The sequence below is a fragment of the Myotis myotis genome, unplaced genomic scaffold (genome assembly GCF_014108235.1).
Source record: "Myotis myotis isolate mMyoMyo1 unplaced genomic scaffold, mMyoMyo1.p scaffold_m19_p_12, whole genome shotgun sequence".
NCBI lineage: Eukaryota > Metazoa > Chordata > Mammalia > Chiroptera > Vespertilionidae > Myotis > Myotis myotis.
The window spans coordinates 61,737,360-61,756,655 of record NW_023416316.1 but is presented as its reverse complement, the minus strand read 5'-3'; the positions used below and the strand labels follow the sequence as shown (position 1 = coordinate 61,756,655).

The window sequence follows — 19,296 nt, the reverse complement described above, 5'->3', positions numbered from 1 at the left end:
AATTGAGGATGGGTCCCCTTGATTATGGATCATGTTATACTTCTAGTGATTTTAACAATAAATCTTCTTCCTGAATTTCCCCAAAAGAGCCTGAGCCAATTCACCAGGTGACTGTATTGGTAAAAGAGAAATTATCATATTTTTTCAGGGTTTAGTGGACAATGGCTATCCCCTGGGAACCTAAACTGCCACTGTGATCCACCAGGTTGGATAAGGTTTAAAAAGGGGAATGAAGTCTAATCATCAATGGCATTTTGGTTCAGGTCTATCTCATAGTGAACCAATGGGTGCCCCAAATTACCCCATGTTTATTTTCTCCACTCTGGCAAGCATAGTTGGAAGAGACATACCCTGCAACAGGTAGAATCTTCACATGGGATCTCACTTATAGATGGAGGATGATTACAGCAGGATATCAAATGGAGACCTGTAGAACTCCTACTCCCTATCAAAGTAGTGAAACAAAAGCAATATATGATTCCTGAAAAGACTCCCAAGGTTCATGTCACCATCAAGGACTGAAAGGGTCCTACCACATCCTCATTCAACTCATCTATTTGGCCTGTAGATAAGGCAGATGGATCTTGATGCACAACAGTGTACTATCATAGACTTAATTAGATGGTAACTACAATGTAGTTGTATTTCCAGATGTGGTCACTTTATTGAAACAAATCCACACTACGCTTTTATTCCAGTTTGAGACAGTTAATCTCAAAATCCTTTTTCCTGTACTTGTTAGTAAGGGCCACCAAAAACAGTAATATGGTTTAGTATTCCTTCTTAGGACTCTACCAACTCTCCAACTGTCTCCTATAGCTTAGTCTGCTGGCAACTTGCTTGCTTCTCTAATCTATAGGACATCAAGCAAGCTCACTGCAAAGGTGATATGCTGATGGGCTAGTGAGCAGAAAGGATCAAGTACACTGGATATCTTGTTACGATATATGCATGTCAGGGAATGAAAGAATAAGTACCATCATAATTCAGGAATATGTCATATCTGTGAAATTCCTAGGGAACAATGGTCTGGTGCATGTTGAAATATCTCTTATCAAATGGTGAATGTGTCTCCATCTGGCACCGGCTACCTCTAAGAAGTAGGTGTCTGTATTTTGGTTGCAATAGATACCAGATTTAGACAACTTACTTCAACCTACACATCAAAAAACCCAATTAAGCTGTCAATTTTGGAACTAGATCCAGAGTAGGCTCTACAATAGAAACTGGCTGCCATTCAACCCATCTACCACTTGGGTCATATGATTCCATATTTCCAGCGGTGCTTGAGTGTCTATGGCAGTTGGGAATCCTAATGGGAAGCTATGGCAGACCCCTATAGATAAGTTACAGTATAACTCTTGGACTTTGGGAAAAAAGTTATACTTTCTCTGAAAATAATTGTTCTCATTTGAGAAAAAAGCTTCTGTCTTGTTCCTGGGTCCCTAAATTAAGAATTAGGACTCTATTAAATAATCATGTGATCTTAAATACTCATAATGAATAGGATGTTGTCTGACCCACCATGCCCTCTATAGCGGTATTCAGTAAAGTGGAGGTGATAGCTAGGTTCTTCTCCACAAGTTTTGAAGTCACAAATAAGTTGCATGAAAAGTGGCTCTAATATCTATAGCTCCTATCTCTGCCACATTACCTTCTCTCCCCAACCTCCCCTTCTCTCTCTCTCTCTCTCTCTCTCTCTCTCTCTCTCTCTCTCTCTCTCTCTCTCTCTCTCGTCTGTAACAGCAGAATGAGGAAGAACAATTTGGTCTTTGTTCACAGACAATTCCACACACCATTCTGGCACTTCCTGAAGTGCACAGCTGTAGCACTACAGGTGTAGCCCTGGAGGATCATGGTGAGTAAAACCTTTCCAATGGGAGGAACTTCAAGCTGTGCACCTGGCTGTTCATTTTTCCTGGTAGGAGAGGTGGATAGAGGTACATAACTAAGATGAGTCATGAACAGTGGCTAATTTTGAATGGTTGGTCAGCAACTTGGAAGAAACATGACTTAGAGAAGAGGTATGTGGAAAGAAATATGAGAATATTTTTGTTCCATATAAATGCTCACCAAATAACAACTTTATGACAGCAGATCTTAATAGACATATGTACAAAGTTACCCATTCTTTTACTATTCATTTATACCCACAATTGCTCAATTGGCTCATGAAGACGATGTTTATGAAAGCAAAAGTGGAACTTACGCATGGGCTCAGTAATACGGATTTTCACTCACAAAAGCCAATTTGGCAATAACCACGATTGAGTACCCAACCTGCCAAGAGCAAATTTCAACAGTGAGCCCCTGAAATTGCACCCTTGCCTAGGGGAACCGGCTACCTACCCACCTGGCAGCAGGTTGATTATATTGGATCACTTCCATCACTGAAGGACCAGCTCTTTGTTCTCACTGGAAAACACGTTTATGCTGGATAGAGTTTTGCCTTTCCTACAGTCAGTGCTTCTGCTAAAACCACCATCTGTGGGCTACAGAAAGCTTTACTCACCATCATAGTATTCCACACGACACTGTTTCTAACAAAGAAACTCATTTTATAGCAAATGGAGTACAACATTGGGCTCAAACTCATGGAATTCTCTGGTATCATTATGTTCCCCTCATCCAGAAACAGCTGGCCTAATAAAATTATGGAATGGCCTTTGGAAGACTCACTTATGGCACCAGCTGGTGACAGCATTTTATGGGATTGGAATAATGTCCTCCTGAATGTAAGATAGGCTTTGAATCAGCTTTAAATATGTAATGATGTTTCTCCTATACTCAGAATTCAGGAGTCTAGGAATCACAGAATAGACGTGGAAATAGCTCCTCACCTATTAATGCTAATGAATCACTAGCAATATTTCTGTTTCCTTTCTCTACAACTTTTGGATTGTTTATTTGTTTGCTTGCTTGTTTTTGGTTTAGCAGTCTTACTTCCCAAAGGAGAAATTATTCCACCAGGGAATATCACATTGTACTGGAAAATGAGATTACCATTGGCTGCTTCAGGCATCTCATGCCACTGGAACAACAGGAAAGAGGTTAGAGGAAGTATTTTCAGTATGTAGGAGATCCTAGAATGTCACCTAGTCTTGCCAGGTTTTTTGGTAAAAGTTAATGGAAAGCTACAAAAAAAAAGGGGACTATAATGACAGAAACTCTTCATGAATGAAGATTTGAGTCACCCCACGAAATAAGGAACTACAATTAACATAGACACTAGCTGGGGCAAAAAGTGTATGAAATAAAAAAGTGGAAAACGTAAGTTATAAATACCATCTATGATCCCATGACCAGTTCCAAATATGAGGTCACTTGTAAATAAGAACATTATATCTCCCTTGCTCCTAAGTATGTGTTTGTATAAACCCATTTTCTCTCTCACTCACTTCCTTACTCTAACATAAGATTGATGAATAGTGGTCAACTATGTCTCAGAATTAAAATTCTAGGATATTCAACGTGGGACTTGACTCTGCTAGAAGAATGAACGTTCCTCAAAGACAGATAAGTCACTTTGTGTATCCTCTTTAGGGAAGAGGTTTAGCATGTTTTTGTTGTGCAAAGAATACTTGCATCAATTTTAGGTGAAAGAATGATTTTTTAATTTTTTTTGCCTTTAGTTGGAAGCAAGTATAGTTAATATGAGTGAGTATGAATGCCAAGTTGACAAGGGCTGCCCTGGACTGCAGACCTCGCTGACCAGCATTGGGGGCAGACCCACCACCAGGTGCTTGTTTGCAGACCCACAGAGTTAATAGCTCTGCAGAAGCACTAGCTTCTCTAGACTCCCTTCACAACTGCCTCCCTGGAACTTCTTGAATGATTGGACATGTTGAGCTTCACAGATTCCCTGTGAGTTCTCATTTCTTCCCACATGTCTACCCATACCAATACTTTAGGCAGATCACTTTGTGACTCTTCTCTGATCTGTCAATTTCCCTCTTACAGACTTTCACTTCCCAGCTCCCTCTATGTTTATGTTAGGTCAAATTTCTATAACAATTCCTTTGTTTCCATATATACTTAAAGAGACTGTTTCCCTGACTGAATCCTGACAGATAAGTGTAAATGAACACTAAACTGGGTTCACATAGTCCTTAAAAGAATCCAATTAACGTACAATAGTGTGCTATAAACATGTGGCTCATCTATGAAATGAACAACCAAATAAGAAGACTAGAACTAAGACTGTATATTTCTCTGGTGATGCCTGCCTTTTGGATTCCAAGTCCACTAGAAGCAGATTAAGTGTAATTACAGTACCCTTGTTGAGAGACTGCCACAAAAACAATATCTAACTACAGAGTAATCACAGCGAGAGTAATTTATTTAGTACTCAGTATATAAGCATTACTGTATTATGCAGTTTACTTGGGTTATCTTAAGAAACAAATGCCCAAGAGTTTAAGTAACCTGCCCAAGTTGTACAGCTAAAGTCCATCCTAAATCTCCTCAACTCCGAAGGAATGCTCCCTCTAGGGAGACATATTTGCATATCCTTTATGGAAAATATTTTAAAGTTTATCTTCAGTGTCCTTCCAGGTCTTTTTTGAGCCCGCCTCTTCTTCCTTATGCCATGTATACCTACTGACCTCATACTAACCTCTAACACTCTGAACCCCTTGTAAATCATACACTGTTCTCTCTTCCTTTTTCATATGCTCCCAAGAGACTATCATATAGGAAAACTTTTGATGAACAAAATTGCAATGTGTTTTATTAACAAATAATGGTTGGGAATTTTTATCTTAATGGTCTTAGAATTTAAAGTCATTTATTCATTTATTAAACAAATATTTATCATGTTTTTGATTGGCTTTACAAAAATGATTCAGTCCCAACACTAAAGCAATAATGAAAACTCCCATCAGTTAGGTCTCTGATTGATATCTACATGGTATTTTCAATAAGTAGAAAACACATTATAACACCAGGCAGCCATTCGACTCTTGAACAGTTATGTCCTTCCTTATATTCCTCTGAATTCTGTCTCCATGTAACTTTTCTTCTATACCCTCTGCACTATAAAGAGTAAGCCCAGTTCATTTGGTCAAAAATGCTTTAATTTCTCCTATTTCTAAAACTGCCACCACAATCACCATTTAGCATCTATGCCTCTTTGCTTACACCCCAGCCTTTAGAGTCCCTCTTATACATGGCACTCAGAACTGATCACACTACTTCAGCTAACATCTAACCAACTGATATTCCAGAGCAAATAGTACTATCATCTCCCTCATTCTATATACTTTGTAATCTATATGTCAATAGACTTTTAGAACAGCCATATTACATGGTAATCTCATAGTAAATCAATAAATAACACCTTCTTTTTCTCATTAAAAAAAAAACTCTTTCCCTATTGCCTATGTATGCAATTTATTTTTTTAACCCTAAGGTCTTCATTATCATACAGGCACAATAGGATGGAAGTCTGAGGATGAATGAGACTCAATCATTTTAAAACATGATTCTGGACCTTCGCCGTAGAGAGGATTTTATGAACGTGACCTCAAAGGCAAGAGAAGTAAAAGCAAAAGTAAATGAATGGGACTATATCAAACTCAAAAACTTCTTCACAGCAAAAGAAATCATCAACAAAACAAAAAGGCCACCAACTGAATGGGAGAAGATATTTTCAAACAACAGCTCTAAAAAGGGAGTTAATATCAAAATAAATAAAGAACTCATACAACACAACAATAAAAAAAAGAAATAATCCAATTTTTTAAAAAATGGGCAGAGGACCTGAATAAACCCTTCTCCCCAAAATACAAATGGCCAACAAAAATATGAAAAGATGCTCAATTTCATTAGTTATTAGGGAAATGCAAATCCAAACCACAATGAGATACTACCTGTTAGAATGTCTATTATCAACAAGTAATAACAAGTGTTGGAGAGGTTGTGGAGAGAAAGGAAAACTCATTCACTGCTGGAGTGAATATAAACTGGTACAAGCACTATGGAAAACAGTATGAACGTTCCTCAAAAGACTAAGAATAGTCCTAGCTCAGTGGATAGAACATAGACCTGCAAACTGAAGGGTCCTGGGTTCGATTCCGGTCAAGGGCACAAGTCCAGGTTGCAGGCTCGATCCCCAGTGGGGGCGTGCAGGAGGCAGCCAACCGATGATTCTGTCTCATCATTGATGTTTCTATCTCTCTCTCCTTTTTCTTTCCTCTATGAGATCAACAAAAATATATATATTTTAAAAAGCTAAGAATATAGCTACTATATAACCCAGCAATCCCTCTTCTGGCTATTTACCAAAAAAATTTGACATTTATTTATAAAGACATATGTACCCCTATGTTCACTGTAGTATTAATTCATGGTGGCCAATAAATGGCAACTGAAGTGTTCTTCAATGGATGATTGGATAAAACAGATGTGGTACATATATACAATGGAATACTGCTCAGTCATAAGAAAAGATGAAATACTGCCATTGCAACACCCTGGATGGATCTTGGGAATACCATCTTAAGCAAAATAAGTCATATGGAAAAAGTCAAGAACAAGTAAATTTGACTCATTTGTGGTATATAAAACTGAAAGCAACAAATGAACAAATAAGACAGACAAAAACTTGTAGATAAAAACAGTATGATGTATTTTATATTATAGAATTGTACACTTGAAACCTATCTATAATAATAAAATGGCAATATGCTAATTAGCCCGGATGTCATTCCAGATGTCCTTCCTGATGAAGCCAAGGCCCCGGGGAAGCCAGCCCAGGTCCCGGGTGCCAGAGGGAAGCTGGTGCCGGCAGTGGGGGGAAGGAAGGTCTACTCTTGCACAAATTTTCATGCATCGGGCCTCTAGTATATTAGCCAATGTCACCTCAATAAATTTAATAAATTTTTAAAAAACACTAGAAAAAAATAACTTGATTCTGTCATCCAAAAGATTAGATGCCATTTTCACATGTGTGTTATCCATGAGTAAGATGACAATGAATTTTATATCTTTATTCCTTCAAATATTTTGTTGACAAACATTTTATAAAAGGTCAAGGACCGGAATATAAAATACCTCCTGTCTTTTTTTAAAATATATTTTTATTGATTTCAGAGAGAACGGGAGAGGGAGAAAGAGATAGAAACATCAACGATGAGAGAGAATCATTGATTGGCTGCCTCCTGCATGCCCCACACTGGGGATCTAGTCTGCAACCCAGGCAGGTGCCCTGACCAGGAATCAAACTGTGACCTCCTGGTTCATAGGTCGATGCTCAACTACTGAGCACCCCAGCCGGGCAAAAAATACATCCTGTGTTGATCACTGTGAATAATGCTGCAGTGAGCATAGGGGTGCACATACTTGAAACCTATATAATCTTATTAACCAATGTCACTTCAATAAATTTAATTTTTTTAAAATTAAAAAGATATAGTAAAATAAAATTCCTCCTGGTTGACATGAACTTTCTTATCAATATTCTTTGACATGTTTGCTCAACTTTTTATATATTTTCTCCTAATTTTACCAAAATCTAGTCCATTTGTCTTGATGAAGTTGTCTATAGAATGGATTTTAGCCCTAGCTGTTTTGACTCAGTGGACAGAGCGTTGGCCTGCAGACTGAAAGGTCCTGGGTTCAATTCCAGTCAAGGGCACATATCCCAGTCCCTACTGGGGATTGTGAAGTAGGCAGCCAGTCAATGATTCTCTCTCATCATTGATGTTTCTATCTCTCTCTCTCCCTCTCTGAAATCAATAAAAACATATTTTTAAATGGATTTGAATAAATATTTGCTATTTAAAAGCAACTTCCTGGTATATGTATATTAAGGCTACATTTGTGCATCCATTTTAAAATTATGAACATCCTCATAAGACTACATAATGTGGCCAATGTGACTTAAGGATATGTAACACAGTCTAACAAAATTTTAAATGTCAGGTTTTGTGGTGTGTTTTTTTTTTTCAATTATCAAATTTGCCAAGGGGAGAGAGAGGCATCTTCACAGTTCTCATTCTTAGTCTTATCTTTCCTTAAATCCCCATCACTAGCATGGAATTAATTTAGAAAGGGCAAATGGTAATGAATTTCCCTCTTTTGAATAATACTTAGCAGCAAAAGCAAATAAACAAACAAAAAAAAGGTATTTTAATGTTTGGCATAGCTGCTCTGAAGTATTATATCAAAGCAGCTTCCATTTTTAAGGGGACTTAAATAACTAAGGGCTTAGCTTTGCATCATAACAGGATTATTTAGAGATGTGGGGGTGGGGGTGATGAAAGAAAAGGGTCTGAGCCAGAAATTACCCTTGACCTAAAAGATGAGCATCTATGCTTAAGAATCAGGCTGCCCTAAGGAAAGCGTTGCCTTTATGAAGCTGATGACACAGTGTCTCAATTTGTGCATGGGAGATCTTTTCTATTTACAGTGGTATGTGATAAATGCTTTTTCCTTAGCTCCTCAAATTCTGAATGCTTTTAATTTCAAATATTTTTAAATGTCTAAAATATATTTTAAAAATAAAGAGTTAAATGGCTAGGACACTTCATACTTCCCTTAGTTCTAAGTTCATAGTTAGGAATTTCTGGGGGGCGGGGGGGGGAAGGATCTTAAAATCTCTAGAATCCTTTTATTTCAGCAGAAGTTGCAGAGAAAACAGATTTGACTCATATGCTCTTCAACTGTCCCCTCAGCTCTAACCCATTTCACAGAATAGCCAGAGGAGAGCTTAGCCCAGGAGGCCTATGCGCTGAATCAGATGAATTCCAGAAGACCAACCCTGAGATTGGGCTGGGGCAATAATTCTGATCCAGAGGCCACAAGGAGACTTGGGTAACGTCCATACAAGACTCCATGAAAGTGAACAACAGCCTCCTCTTTGCTCATGTCTTTCATCACAGACCGGAAAGTTGTCTACCGAATAGAATGGACCTGCCTAAATACACGACATGGACACTGTCGTTCTCCCTCCTCCTCTCACCCCTCCTTAGAGGCTTAGGAGGTCAGGCTTCAAGCAGCATCCATGGGCATACATGTCAAGAGTACAAAGAATTCAGTGGTATAATGACAATGTCAAAGAGTGCCAACAATGGTTGGTTGTTTTTATACATCTGGTAATATAGACTGTGAGCAATTTCAGGCAAGGTCTTCTATCTTGGTCACCTCTTTGTCCCTTGTACAGTGCCTGGCACACAGCAAATGCTTAATAAATAGTTATTAAATAAATTCCTGAGCTAATACTTTGTTTTTAGTTTTTATTTAATTCGGTCAGCATAAAACCACTCCTTGAGCACCTTTTCGGTACCAGATACTGTACAAAGCTGTGAACAGGCAGACATGAATCCCTCCTCACACCTGATAGCCTAATTGAAATTGGTGAAGTAACTTACACTGCTGATCATTAACACTATTGTTGTACCACTGGGGATGGACAACACTACTGCTGAGCCACTATTTCCTCACAGACAACTTAATGGTTGAACAAAATTACCTATTGAAAGAGCATTCGGAGGCCGGAAACCAGGTGACACAGGCTTTATTAGAGGAAAGACCTGCCGGGCTGTCTCACAAAGGGAGAGCAGCAGCCCGTGCAGCGGTTAGAGCTCTTTTTAAGGAGAATGAGGAAGGCACAAGGGCTTGGGGTACTTGGCGAGAGCTGGTTGGTTAGTCAATGTGTATGTCCATACAAGGTGTTCCTTCTGGGTTGGGGCCATATCACATTTACAGTCAGTCGTCGCCATTCCAGGGACCGGTGGGTTTAGTAATCACATTCCAGGGAAAGGTGAGTCTATCACCTATTCTATAAAATAATCTAAATTATGAAATTATTGTGAAGGGTATGAAATATATAAAGCATTATATAAATTAAGTTTTAAGATTGTAAAATTATTTTTTTAATTTGAATACTGCCAAAAATAGTTCTCCAGTCTCAAAGCAATCTAGTCTCTCAAATGGACACATGCACAGCATTATGTAAAACACATAAAGAATTTAGCAATTCTAGCACTGTTGTATTTTTAAACTAAATCTCTATTGTTTGATGTAACTTCCTTGAGAATGCAACATTTGATGTTTGATATCTTCTGTAAGATCTAGCACTTTTCAAAACAAAATAGTATTCAGCAAATGAATTCATACAATGGAAACAACTTAAGAATAACCAAGGATTCTAACCTGAATGACATTTAGGAGATTCAAAAACCCCATGAAATTATATGCAAAACTGTGGGTCTGAAGGCCACTTGGTATAATTCTTTGGTTTTATCTGATTCGCAATGAGTTCTACTATCCAAAATAGTTTTCTTCACTCAGTGTGCAGCAATTGAATATCAACTACTTGCCAGGCATTGTTCCATGATTCAGACTTAGAATCTAAAATATTTTTTATAAATAATGAATGTTAATTGCATCAAATTTTTACAGAATCTGCTTTCTCAAATTCACACCATTAAAATTAATGCATATTCTACTGAAGATATTTACATTCTAAATCAGTGCTAGATACCATGAAGTCATTTACTATATTTGCTGGTAAAATGTACTTTAGAAATATATTCTTATTTGGCTTCATGGAAAAGGCTTCAAGATGACAGAACTGATGGGGCTTGAGTGAATAATATACATATATAGACATATACACACACGCATACATATAATTTAAGAAATCTCTAGTGAATCATAACGCTCACACTGTTTAAACCATCTTTCATTCGCCAACTATCTGACACCACAGCTGGGTTTCAATTTATTCCTAACAATAACAATAAAGCTGTTGTCCTTTAAAAAGAATGATGACACATTAAAAAAATTCATAAAATTGCTTTGTAATCAGTTTTCTCAGGGACTTTTCATTGACTGAAATAAACAGCTTTCAAATGCTCCAGATTTTTTAAATCTCGAGAAAACCTTTAAAATTTAATGACAATTTTTTCCCCTTTGGAACTTAAGCATCTCCTATCAATAGTCAATATTTATCTGAAAAGCTATGTAAATTCTCTGAATAACATTTTTACCTTTGAGAATGACTGTTATATTCTTGTCACAAACATATAGAAAAGAGCATTTTCCCAGTTATAGGCATAGCACACTGAAAGACTAAAATTCTCATCCACAGCCAATGTTCACTTTATAATGTGACAATTTATATGTAGCATAATCTAAAGTTACTGTGTCGAAAAATGGTTACCTTATATGAATTAGCTAATTCCTATATTCTATCAGAACTGAATTGCAATTAGTGATAGTGGCCAGGAGATGGCGGAGTCTCATTTTCTAAGATTTACTTCATGGGCCTTTGTATGATACATAACATTCACTTTAAAGAGAAATGTTCTATTAATGGCACTGTTATCACAAATGACAGATACGAATGAAAAATAAGACATTCAGAAAAAATAAGGAATTTAAATTTCTCAAAAGTTTTACTTATTACTAATCATTTATATGTGAATAAAATATTTTAAAATACTTTGAATAACTTTTTTTCTCTCCAGTGTACAAGGAACAGAAGGAAAGAAAAGTTTAAAACAATAATTATTGAGAAGTACCTCAATTTTTCAATTCTTCCTTTGGTTAGTTTTATATAATGCTGGATTGTTTTATACTTACAAATGTACTTTACAACTATAAACTCCAGTTTTCAATAAAATAAAAACAAGTATAGTTTTAACATAGAAATTTAACAATGTATATTTTAGGGAGAAAATGTGTTAGTTTAAAATAAAAGTATTTCTTGAAATGGCTTTATTCAAGGCACATACAATGTTTAAATGTTTCTTTCACTTAATAAATGCTAAAGAAGTCTTTAAATCTCAAGTTTATTATATTGCTTTTAAAAAACAGCATCTTTAAGGCCTGGTAATCCACTCACCTACACAATGAACACATTAATAGATGTGGATGTGGGTGTAGGTGTGGGGTTGCATTGCCTGCCTTCTAGAAATGCCTCGGAAAGGGAGAACGGGCAGGTGTGTTACAGATTGTCCTGAGTCAGCCTGGAGCACAGTCTGCGGCCAGTTACAGAGTCTTTACTGGGATGGTGGGAAGCATCCCGAATCATCCCCGAAAAGGCATAATCCAAAGCTGGGTGAAAAGGCAACGCTGGTACCAACCCAGGAGTGAGGTAGGGAGACATGAAACCAGGTAGCCCTCTTCCTGGAGAGGAATACGCCAGCCGTAATGGACTGATACCTAGTCTAGGACTTAAGCTGTAGAGACTTGAATCACGTCCATAGGAAGCAGAACTGGTTTGAAGAGGAGAGAAGGCTGATTTATTCCCTAGAGTTCCAAAACCAATTCCAGCTAAACTAAAGTTTGAAGCTCTCTGGAAAGATGCATTTCCCAATTCTCCTGAGCCCGCAAGGTCCCTGCTGTCTGGTTGGTGTTCGTTCCCGTTGAGGACCTGTTCGATAGCTTGGACCACATCCCCTCTGCAGGACTGCAGAATGCCCTCCAGCCGGCTGCGCCTGTAACTGGGGAAGATCTTGGTAAGGATATCAAGAGGATCTCTTGGTCTTGAGGACACGGTGCGAAGTCTGGATCGGGGAGCAGTGAAGTTTTTGGCCCACTCACTTTCATTTCCTGATTCCAGATCAGAGGATGAGAGAGACCTGGGACTCTCTTCACCTCCTGATTGCTCCCCAGGGAGAGAAGACACAACGCTATCATCCTTGGTTGAGTTTTCTGAAACAGATGACCTAAGATTGTGTTTTCCAATGACACCAATAGGCTTAGGAGATGATTCCAGGGTAAATTGGTGAGGGCTGGAGACTGGTTCTTTTTGTCCATTCTGGTATGAGTCACATTTACTCTCTTTGTGTTCTGGGGGAAAAGAAAAAAAAGAGGAATCAAATAAGGAAAAACCTCCCAGAACATCGTGCTGCCTACTCAAAAACAATGCTGGATAGAATAATTTATTCCCTCATAGTTTATTAGTAATACTTATTCATGTAAGAAATTTTAATGAATAAGAATTTTTAAAGTTCATTTGGAAATGCCAATGTTGGAATAGTGGGAAAATGCTATTTATTATGCCATTTCAAGATCACAAAATTAAATAATACATATATTCAGTAGTTATTTAGGAATCAGAAATGAGAGTCCATTGCTATCCCAAATTGTTAATATAACACCCAATATCGCACACTGGCAATTTGAAGTTTTCATAAATGTCACTTAGGTTTTGCTGTTATCCAAGTGAGTCTTCTTTTCACAATGACATGATGCAAAAAGAACTGAGAAAATAATTATGTTTTAGATAAGAAGTCAAAAGAAGAAGCAACCTGAGTATGAAAATGAATATTCTATTTAATCATTAATGCTACAACAGTTGGTTTTTAATGCTCACATTAGCAAGTTTCAACTAAATTACCTGAATAATGTGAAAAAATAACAAAATTGTTTACTCCATTTCAAATTTAAACCAATAATAATGACTGCTGTATCAATCTCAAGTCACACAGTCACACACTTCATTTTAGTGAAAGGTGATACAGAGTTGGTATTTTTTATAATCCTCTGCGAAATACAGGCTTTCCTTTTCAATCCTATGAAAATATCGAGAAAAGAGATTACAGTCAAATTGTTTCTAAAAGAAAATTAGAAACGGCACTATTGCACTATTCTAATCTGTATGGGCCTTCAAAGTGTGTGGTAAAAATAATATATTAGGTATTTATTTCAAATCTCAACTCCCTTGTAATCTTAAGGGGAATTTTTCAAAAAACGTTTTTACAGAGCAATCTGATTTTTCTACCTCAAGTGGTTGAGCATGAATATTAATAAAACAAGAATATCTTTAGGAAAATAATAATGCATATACTCACTAAGTAACTTTTATTTTGGTTTATACTATAGACATATTTTATCTCATTTCCATTTTGAAAGAGTAAATTGTCAAATGGGGTACTCAGAAAATTTCAGTCAAACTTTCTTATTCTACTTTCTTATAAATGCAACAAAACAAATATTGCCTAAAGCAGTGATTTGCAACCATGATTTGCAAAACTCCTGTTTTCTCAAGGAGAGGTCCTACATTCTAAAATAATATCCACGATTTATCTTAAAATTAAAGTCAGTACAGTGTACAATTGAAAATTTTGATCACTAAAATGCTGTCATTACATCAAACATTTAACAAAAGAAAGGGTGTTTCTCCTATAAAATGTCAACAACTCTAGTTGTTGTCAACTTTAAATAAAACAATAAAATTCTTTTGATGTAATTCTGCCATGTGGAGAGAGATTGGCATTGGTCTGCCATTCCATTTTATTTTCAAGGATGATTCACTAAATATAGCCCCCTGAACATGTAAGGCCTCAAAATTTCACCTCTAAAGCAATTTATATGTATACATATATATGTTGTTATTACATTGTACTTATGGAGTATAATATAATGCAATAAAATACGGATTGCATGAAACCATCTAGAAAATAAGGTGTCTTTAAAATACTGTGATATCATTTATATCATCTCTCTGTTCTTTCAGCTCCTATTGCTCTTTTTACCTCTTTGCTTTTATCATTGTATATTATGTCTTGTAATTTTTGGATGTGTATAGTTTTCCTCATTTGAATATAAGGTCCTCTTGTGTAGGGAAATCTTTATTCCCCTCTGAATCACTGTTAGTCTTTGTCTCATGAATGAGTAAATTAAGTGCCTTCCCACAGTTCATGGATATTCTGTAAGAAGAGGCAGTTTAGAAAAGCCGTGAAACTAGTCTTCCAAAAAAGGGGTCAACTGAGCCAAAGAATAAAATAACGTAATTGACCATATGGAACAGAACACTTTGGGGCCCCTCCAAGAAAAATACATCCATCAGTATGCAGCAGAGGTCTGTGAGCCAGATCCCACTGTCAATTTAATTTGTAGAATTTTAACTGTTACTTCTTTTTCAGAGTAGTTTTGTTTAATAACTCTGCTCTTCAGCCCTCTCTGATTTTTCATAAGAAATGTTTGAAGTCTATTTTGTCTGCTGAAATAAACTAAAACATGGGCAAGAAATGGCATAGGTGAAAAAAATCATATATGCCTTATGTAAATACAGAAATAGTTTTTTATCAAAAGCACATCCTGTGATATAAGATCTGCAGTTTTCATAATCTAGGAACGTTTTCTAATTAACAACTTACTGTATCATTATCGTACAATTTCATATAATACAACTTGTCTTGGATTTATAAAAAAAAAGTACTGGTAACATTCTCACTGCTAGTGGGCCCTGTGGAGGATTATGAAATTCACTAAAATACAGTGCGAATTACATTTGCAGGAAAAGTTAATTTGGAATAACCCTAGTCAAATGTAGATATTTATGCATGTGTGTGTGTGTGTGTGTATGTGTGTGTGTGTCTGTGTGTGTGTAACCTAACACAGTGTATTAAAGTTATTTGTAGCTGATAAATAAGAAAAAAATAATTAAAACTCCGTGGGTAAGAAATCCCTAATACTGGACTTGGAAATTCTTATCTGTTTTTTCACACGGTGGAGAAGTGAAATTTTTTCCCCATAGGAAGAGCTGAAACTTCAAATATTAGAACATTTTACACTTTAGGAGGCTGACAAATGAGGATTGGGTGGAATGCTTAAAAATTTTGAAGATTCTGGGATGAAAAGAGGCTTTGGTGGATGTCAGTCTCTTCCCCACTTCTAGCTGGCTCCAGAAATTTGCCCCAAAGGTTAGGAACCTACTCTCAACTATCAGTGAGTTTCCCACACAAGATCAGAAGGTTGACTCTGGTTTTATAGCTGAAAACACTGCGGATCAAGCTCAAAACGCAGCCCCTCTCACTAAGCTTTTCGCTCAATGACTACTCACAGAACCTGGGGCACAAACTCCATTCCTAACGTAAGTTGCTCATCTTATTACTCACCCTTCACTTTTTTCATTCTTATCCTATCACCTAAACTCAGCAGTGGTTCTCAACCTGTGGGTCGCGACCCCTTTGGGGGTCAGACGACCCTTTCACAGGGGTCGCCTAAGACCATCGGAAAACACATATATAATTACATATTGTTTCTGTGATTAATCACTATGCTTCAATTATGTTCAATTTGTAACAATGAAATTGGGGGTCACCACAACATGAGGAACTGTATTAAATGGTCGCGGCATTAGGAAGGTTGAGAACCACTGGGAGGAACTGAAAGCTTTTCCAAAGTGAATGTGATGGGTCTCAGCCACCCTCATTCATGTCCTATTGCAGAGCAGTTTTCCAGAACTTATTGCTTCTTTTAAACAACTCTTAAAAATATATTTTTAATTGATTCAGAGAGGAAGGGAGAGAGAGCGAGAGCGAGAGCGAGAGCGAGAGCGAGAGCGAGAGAGAGAGAGACATCAATACTGAGAGAATGATGAATTGGCTGCCTCCTACAAGCCCCACACTGGGGATGGAGCCGGAAACCTGAGCATGTGCCCTTGACCACGAATGGCACGGTGACCTCCTGGTTCATAGGTCGAGGCTCCACCACTGAGCCACTGGCTGAGCTTCTTACACAACTTTTATTGTCCGCCTCCAGGGCAAGGCTGCTTGTTTCACAAACTTTTTCTCCGGAACAATCATTTTCTTTTGCCAAGAGTTAAAGAAAGACCAACTCACCTTGCTTTCCCTCCGTGGAATCTGGCTGGAAACCCTGGAAAGCAGGGGTCGCCAGCCCACCAGCGCGTCTCAAGGCGTCCGGTCCCAGCACAGCCACCTCCGCAGGGACGCTGGCCTCCTGGGGGTCCTCGGTTCCGCTGCCGCCTCCCGAGGTCCCACCCGCGGGCCCCGAGGGCGAGGGTCCCGAGTACAGGAGCCTCTGCAGCCCCCCGGCCTCGCTCTCCTCCTGGGCCTGCTGCCGGCGCAGCGCCACCTGGGCGGCCATGACCCGCTGGCGCTCGGCGATCAGGGTGCACTTGGCACAAGCGCAGTCCCGCCAGCGGCAGAAGCGCTTGTGGCCCTTGAGCGCCGAGACCACGCCGTGATTGCGGCAGCGGGCGCACTTGGGGGTCCGCGGGTAGCCGCAGCCCAGCGCCCCCACCGCCCGCTCCAGCCCGCGCGCCGGCCGGGAGCCTGCGCTGCCCGCGGGGGAGGCGGCGGCTGCCCGCAGGAACAGGCTGGGCGGCCGCAGGAAAGTTGGAGGGAGCGGGATCCCCGGCGGCGGAGGGGCCGCGGCCACCAGCCCCGGGGCCAGGCGGGGTCCGCCGCTGCCGCTGCCGTCTCGGCTCCCGCACGGTGACCGCTCCATCCCCGAGAAGTGTAGGCGCGGGGTCGCCCCCGGGAAGTGCGCTTGCTGCCCGCAACTAACCCTGCGGGGGTGCGGGGATCGGGGCGACGGCCGTGGTCCCGCCGCCTCCCCCCGGCACACGGACAAAGTTTGGCACAATCGCCGCGGTGAGCTGGGGACCGCCGCTCCCAGGAGCCGGCGACTCTAAGAGGTGCAGGTGCCCAGTGCGCTTCTGAGAGCCCGGGCGCAGCGCTAAGGTCCCAGCGCTCGGCGAGCCTGAGCCGGAGGGAAGCTCCGAGAGGCTACCCCGCCCACCGGGCCTCCCGGCCAAGCTCAGAGCCTGGAGCCCAGGGCCAGGGGCGGAGAGTGGGACCTTCTGGGAGGAGGGGCAACAGGAGACACAAGAAACCCTCCTGGTGGGATGCCCATGGCCTTTCCCCACAGAAGCCCTTTTGCACTTGCTTCCCCATGAATTCCTCGGTGTTTGTATTTGTGAAACAATCTTCGAATCCTTTCCCATGCCTCTTACTGCCCTTCTGAAATTAAGCAATAGTAGTAAATTCTCCTTTCCTCAAATCTAGAACAAGAACTGCAAAAATGTATATGGAAACCAAAAAATAGACCCGAACAGCCGCAGCAATCTTGAAGCAAGTGTGAAGGTTTGAATGTGGAATTCTTTCCTGTCCTTTTCCCGGACGAAGTCCCCAGGATGGTAGCGTGGGCAGCTTTCATGTTGCCCACCTGAAAGCTGCTTTAAGTTAAGTAGGTCTCAGGGCTACGTCAAAACACGGGATAATGAAGGGGATGAATTCACATCCAGATTCTTCTCCTGCATTTTGTTTATTAACACGTGCAAATTTGGATTCTACGTATTATTAAATTTTGAAACGCTCCCTCCCAAAGAAGTCTTTATGAACTTCTTATCTGGAACTATTTATGAACAATTGGGTTAAAGCTGTCTCAAACATACTTCACATTTCCGTTGTACAGTCTCGGGGAAGGTCCTTTAGACCATTCTTTAAATATGCTATCATAAGAATGCATTCTTGAAATATGCACTTAATGCCTTTAATTGTAAGAGAAGATCATATTGCTTTGAACTAAAAGAGCATTTGAGGTAGAAACTTCATGAGCGTTTGTTCTTAATGGAAAGGAGAGTCAGGCCTTTCTCATTCTTCAAGATAATATTCAGCTGCCTTGATGGACAATGCGTATTCTAGCCCTAAGATGGAAAGTGATAATGACATTTTTCCCATCCCACCTATTGGCATCCAGTGTCCAGGGAAGACGCTGCTAATCAATCTGGGCTCTCTCCTCTGGGCCACGCCGCATCGTCACTGCCATCACCACCCTCCCATATCCACAAGGGCTAGCCTGTCATTGAGGTTTTCTCCCCTTCCTAAGCATTGGAACCACCTAGGACACTTATAAATGATATGGGCACTCCTGTCCAGGTATTCTGATTCTTTCGGTCTAAGTATTTTGGGAGTTTTGTTTTTTAGGTTTTTATTTTTTATTTTTAATGACTTCTTTAAAAAATGTATCTTTATTGATGAAAGTATTAGATATCCCTCTTTTTCCCCATTGACCCCCTCCACCCCTCACCCTCCCAGGCTTTCACCACACTATGTCTGAGTCCATGGATTATGCATATATGGATTATGCATATAACTTCTTGGGTTAATCTCTTCCCAAACCCCATCTACCCCCACCCCTCTGAGATTGGTCAGTCTGTGCCATTTCTATATCTCTGGACCTATTTTCTTCATCAGTTTATTTTGTCCAGTAGATTCCACCCATGAGTGAGATCATGTGATACTTGTCTTTCTCTGACGGGCTTATTTCACTTAGCATAATAGTCTCCAGGTCTCTCCATGCTGTCTCAAAGGGTAAGAGATTCTTCTTTTTTACAGCTGCATAGTGTTCCATTGTGTAAATGTGCCACAGCTTTTGTATCCACTCATCTACTGATGGACACTTGGGCTGTTTCCAGATCTTAGCTATTGTAAATTGCACTGCTATGAACATAGGGGTGCATACAGTCTTTCTCATTGGTGTTTCAGGATTCTTAGGATATATTCCTAGAAGTGGGATCACTGGGTCAAATGG

At 39.5% G+C, this 19,296-nt stretch overlaps 1 protein-coding gene across 1 annotated transcript; it reads right to left on the bottom strand.

The window, feature by feature from the left end:
* Nucleotides 1-11,727: 11,727 nt before the first annotated feature.
* DMRTA1 (DMRT like family A1) lies at nucleotides 11,728-17,208 on the bottom strand. Its single transcript, XM_036329126.1, has 2 exons — nucleotides 16,581-17,208; nucleotides 11,728-12,801 (listed from the first exon to the last, which is right to left on the bottom strand). Exons 1-2 carry the CDS (start codon nucleotides 17,206-17,208, stop codon nucleotides 11,954-11,956), a joined length of 1,476 nt encoding a protein of 491 aa, XP_036185019.1. The 3' UTR covers nucleotides 11,728-11,953.
* Nucleotides 17,209-19,296: the final 2,088 nt, after the last annotated feature.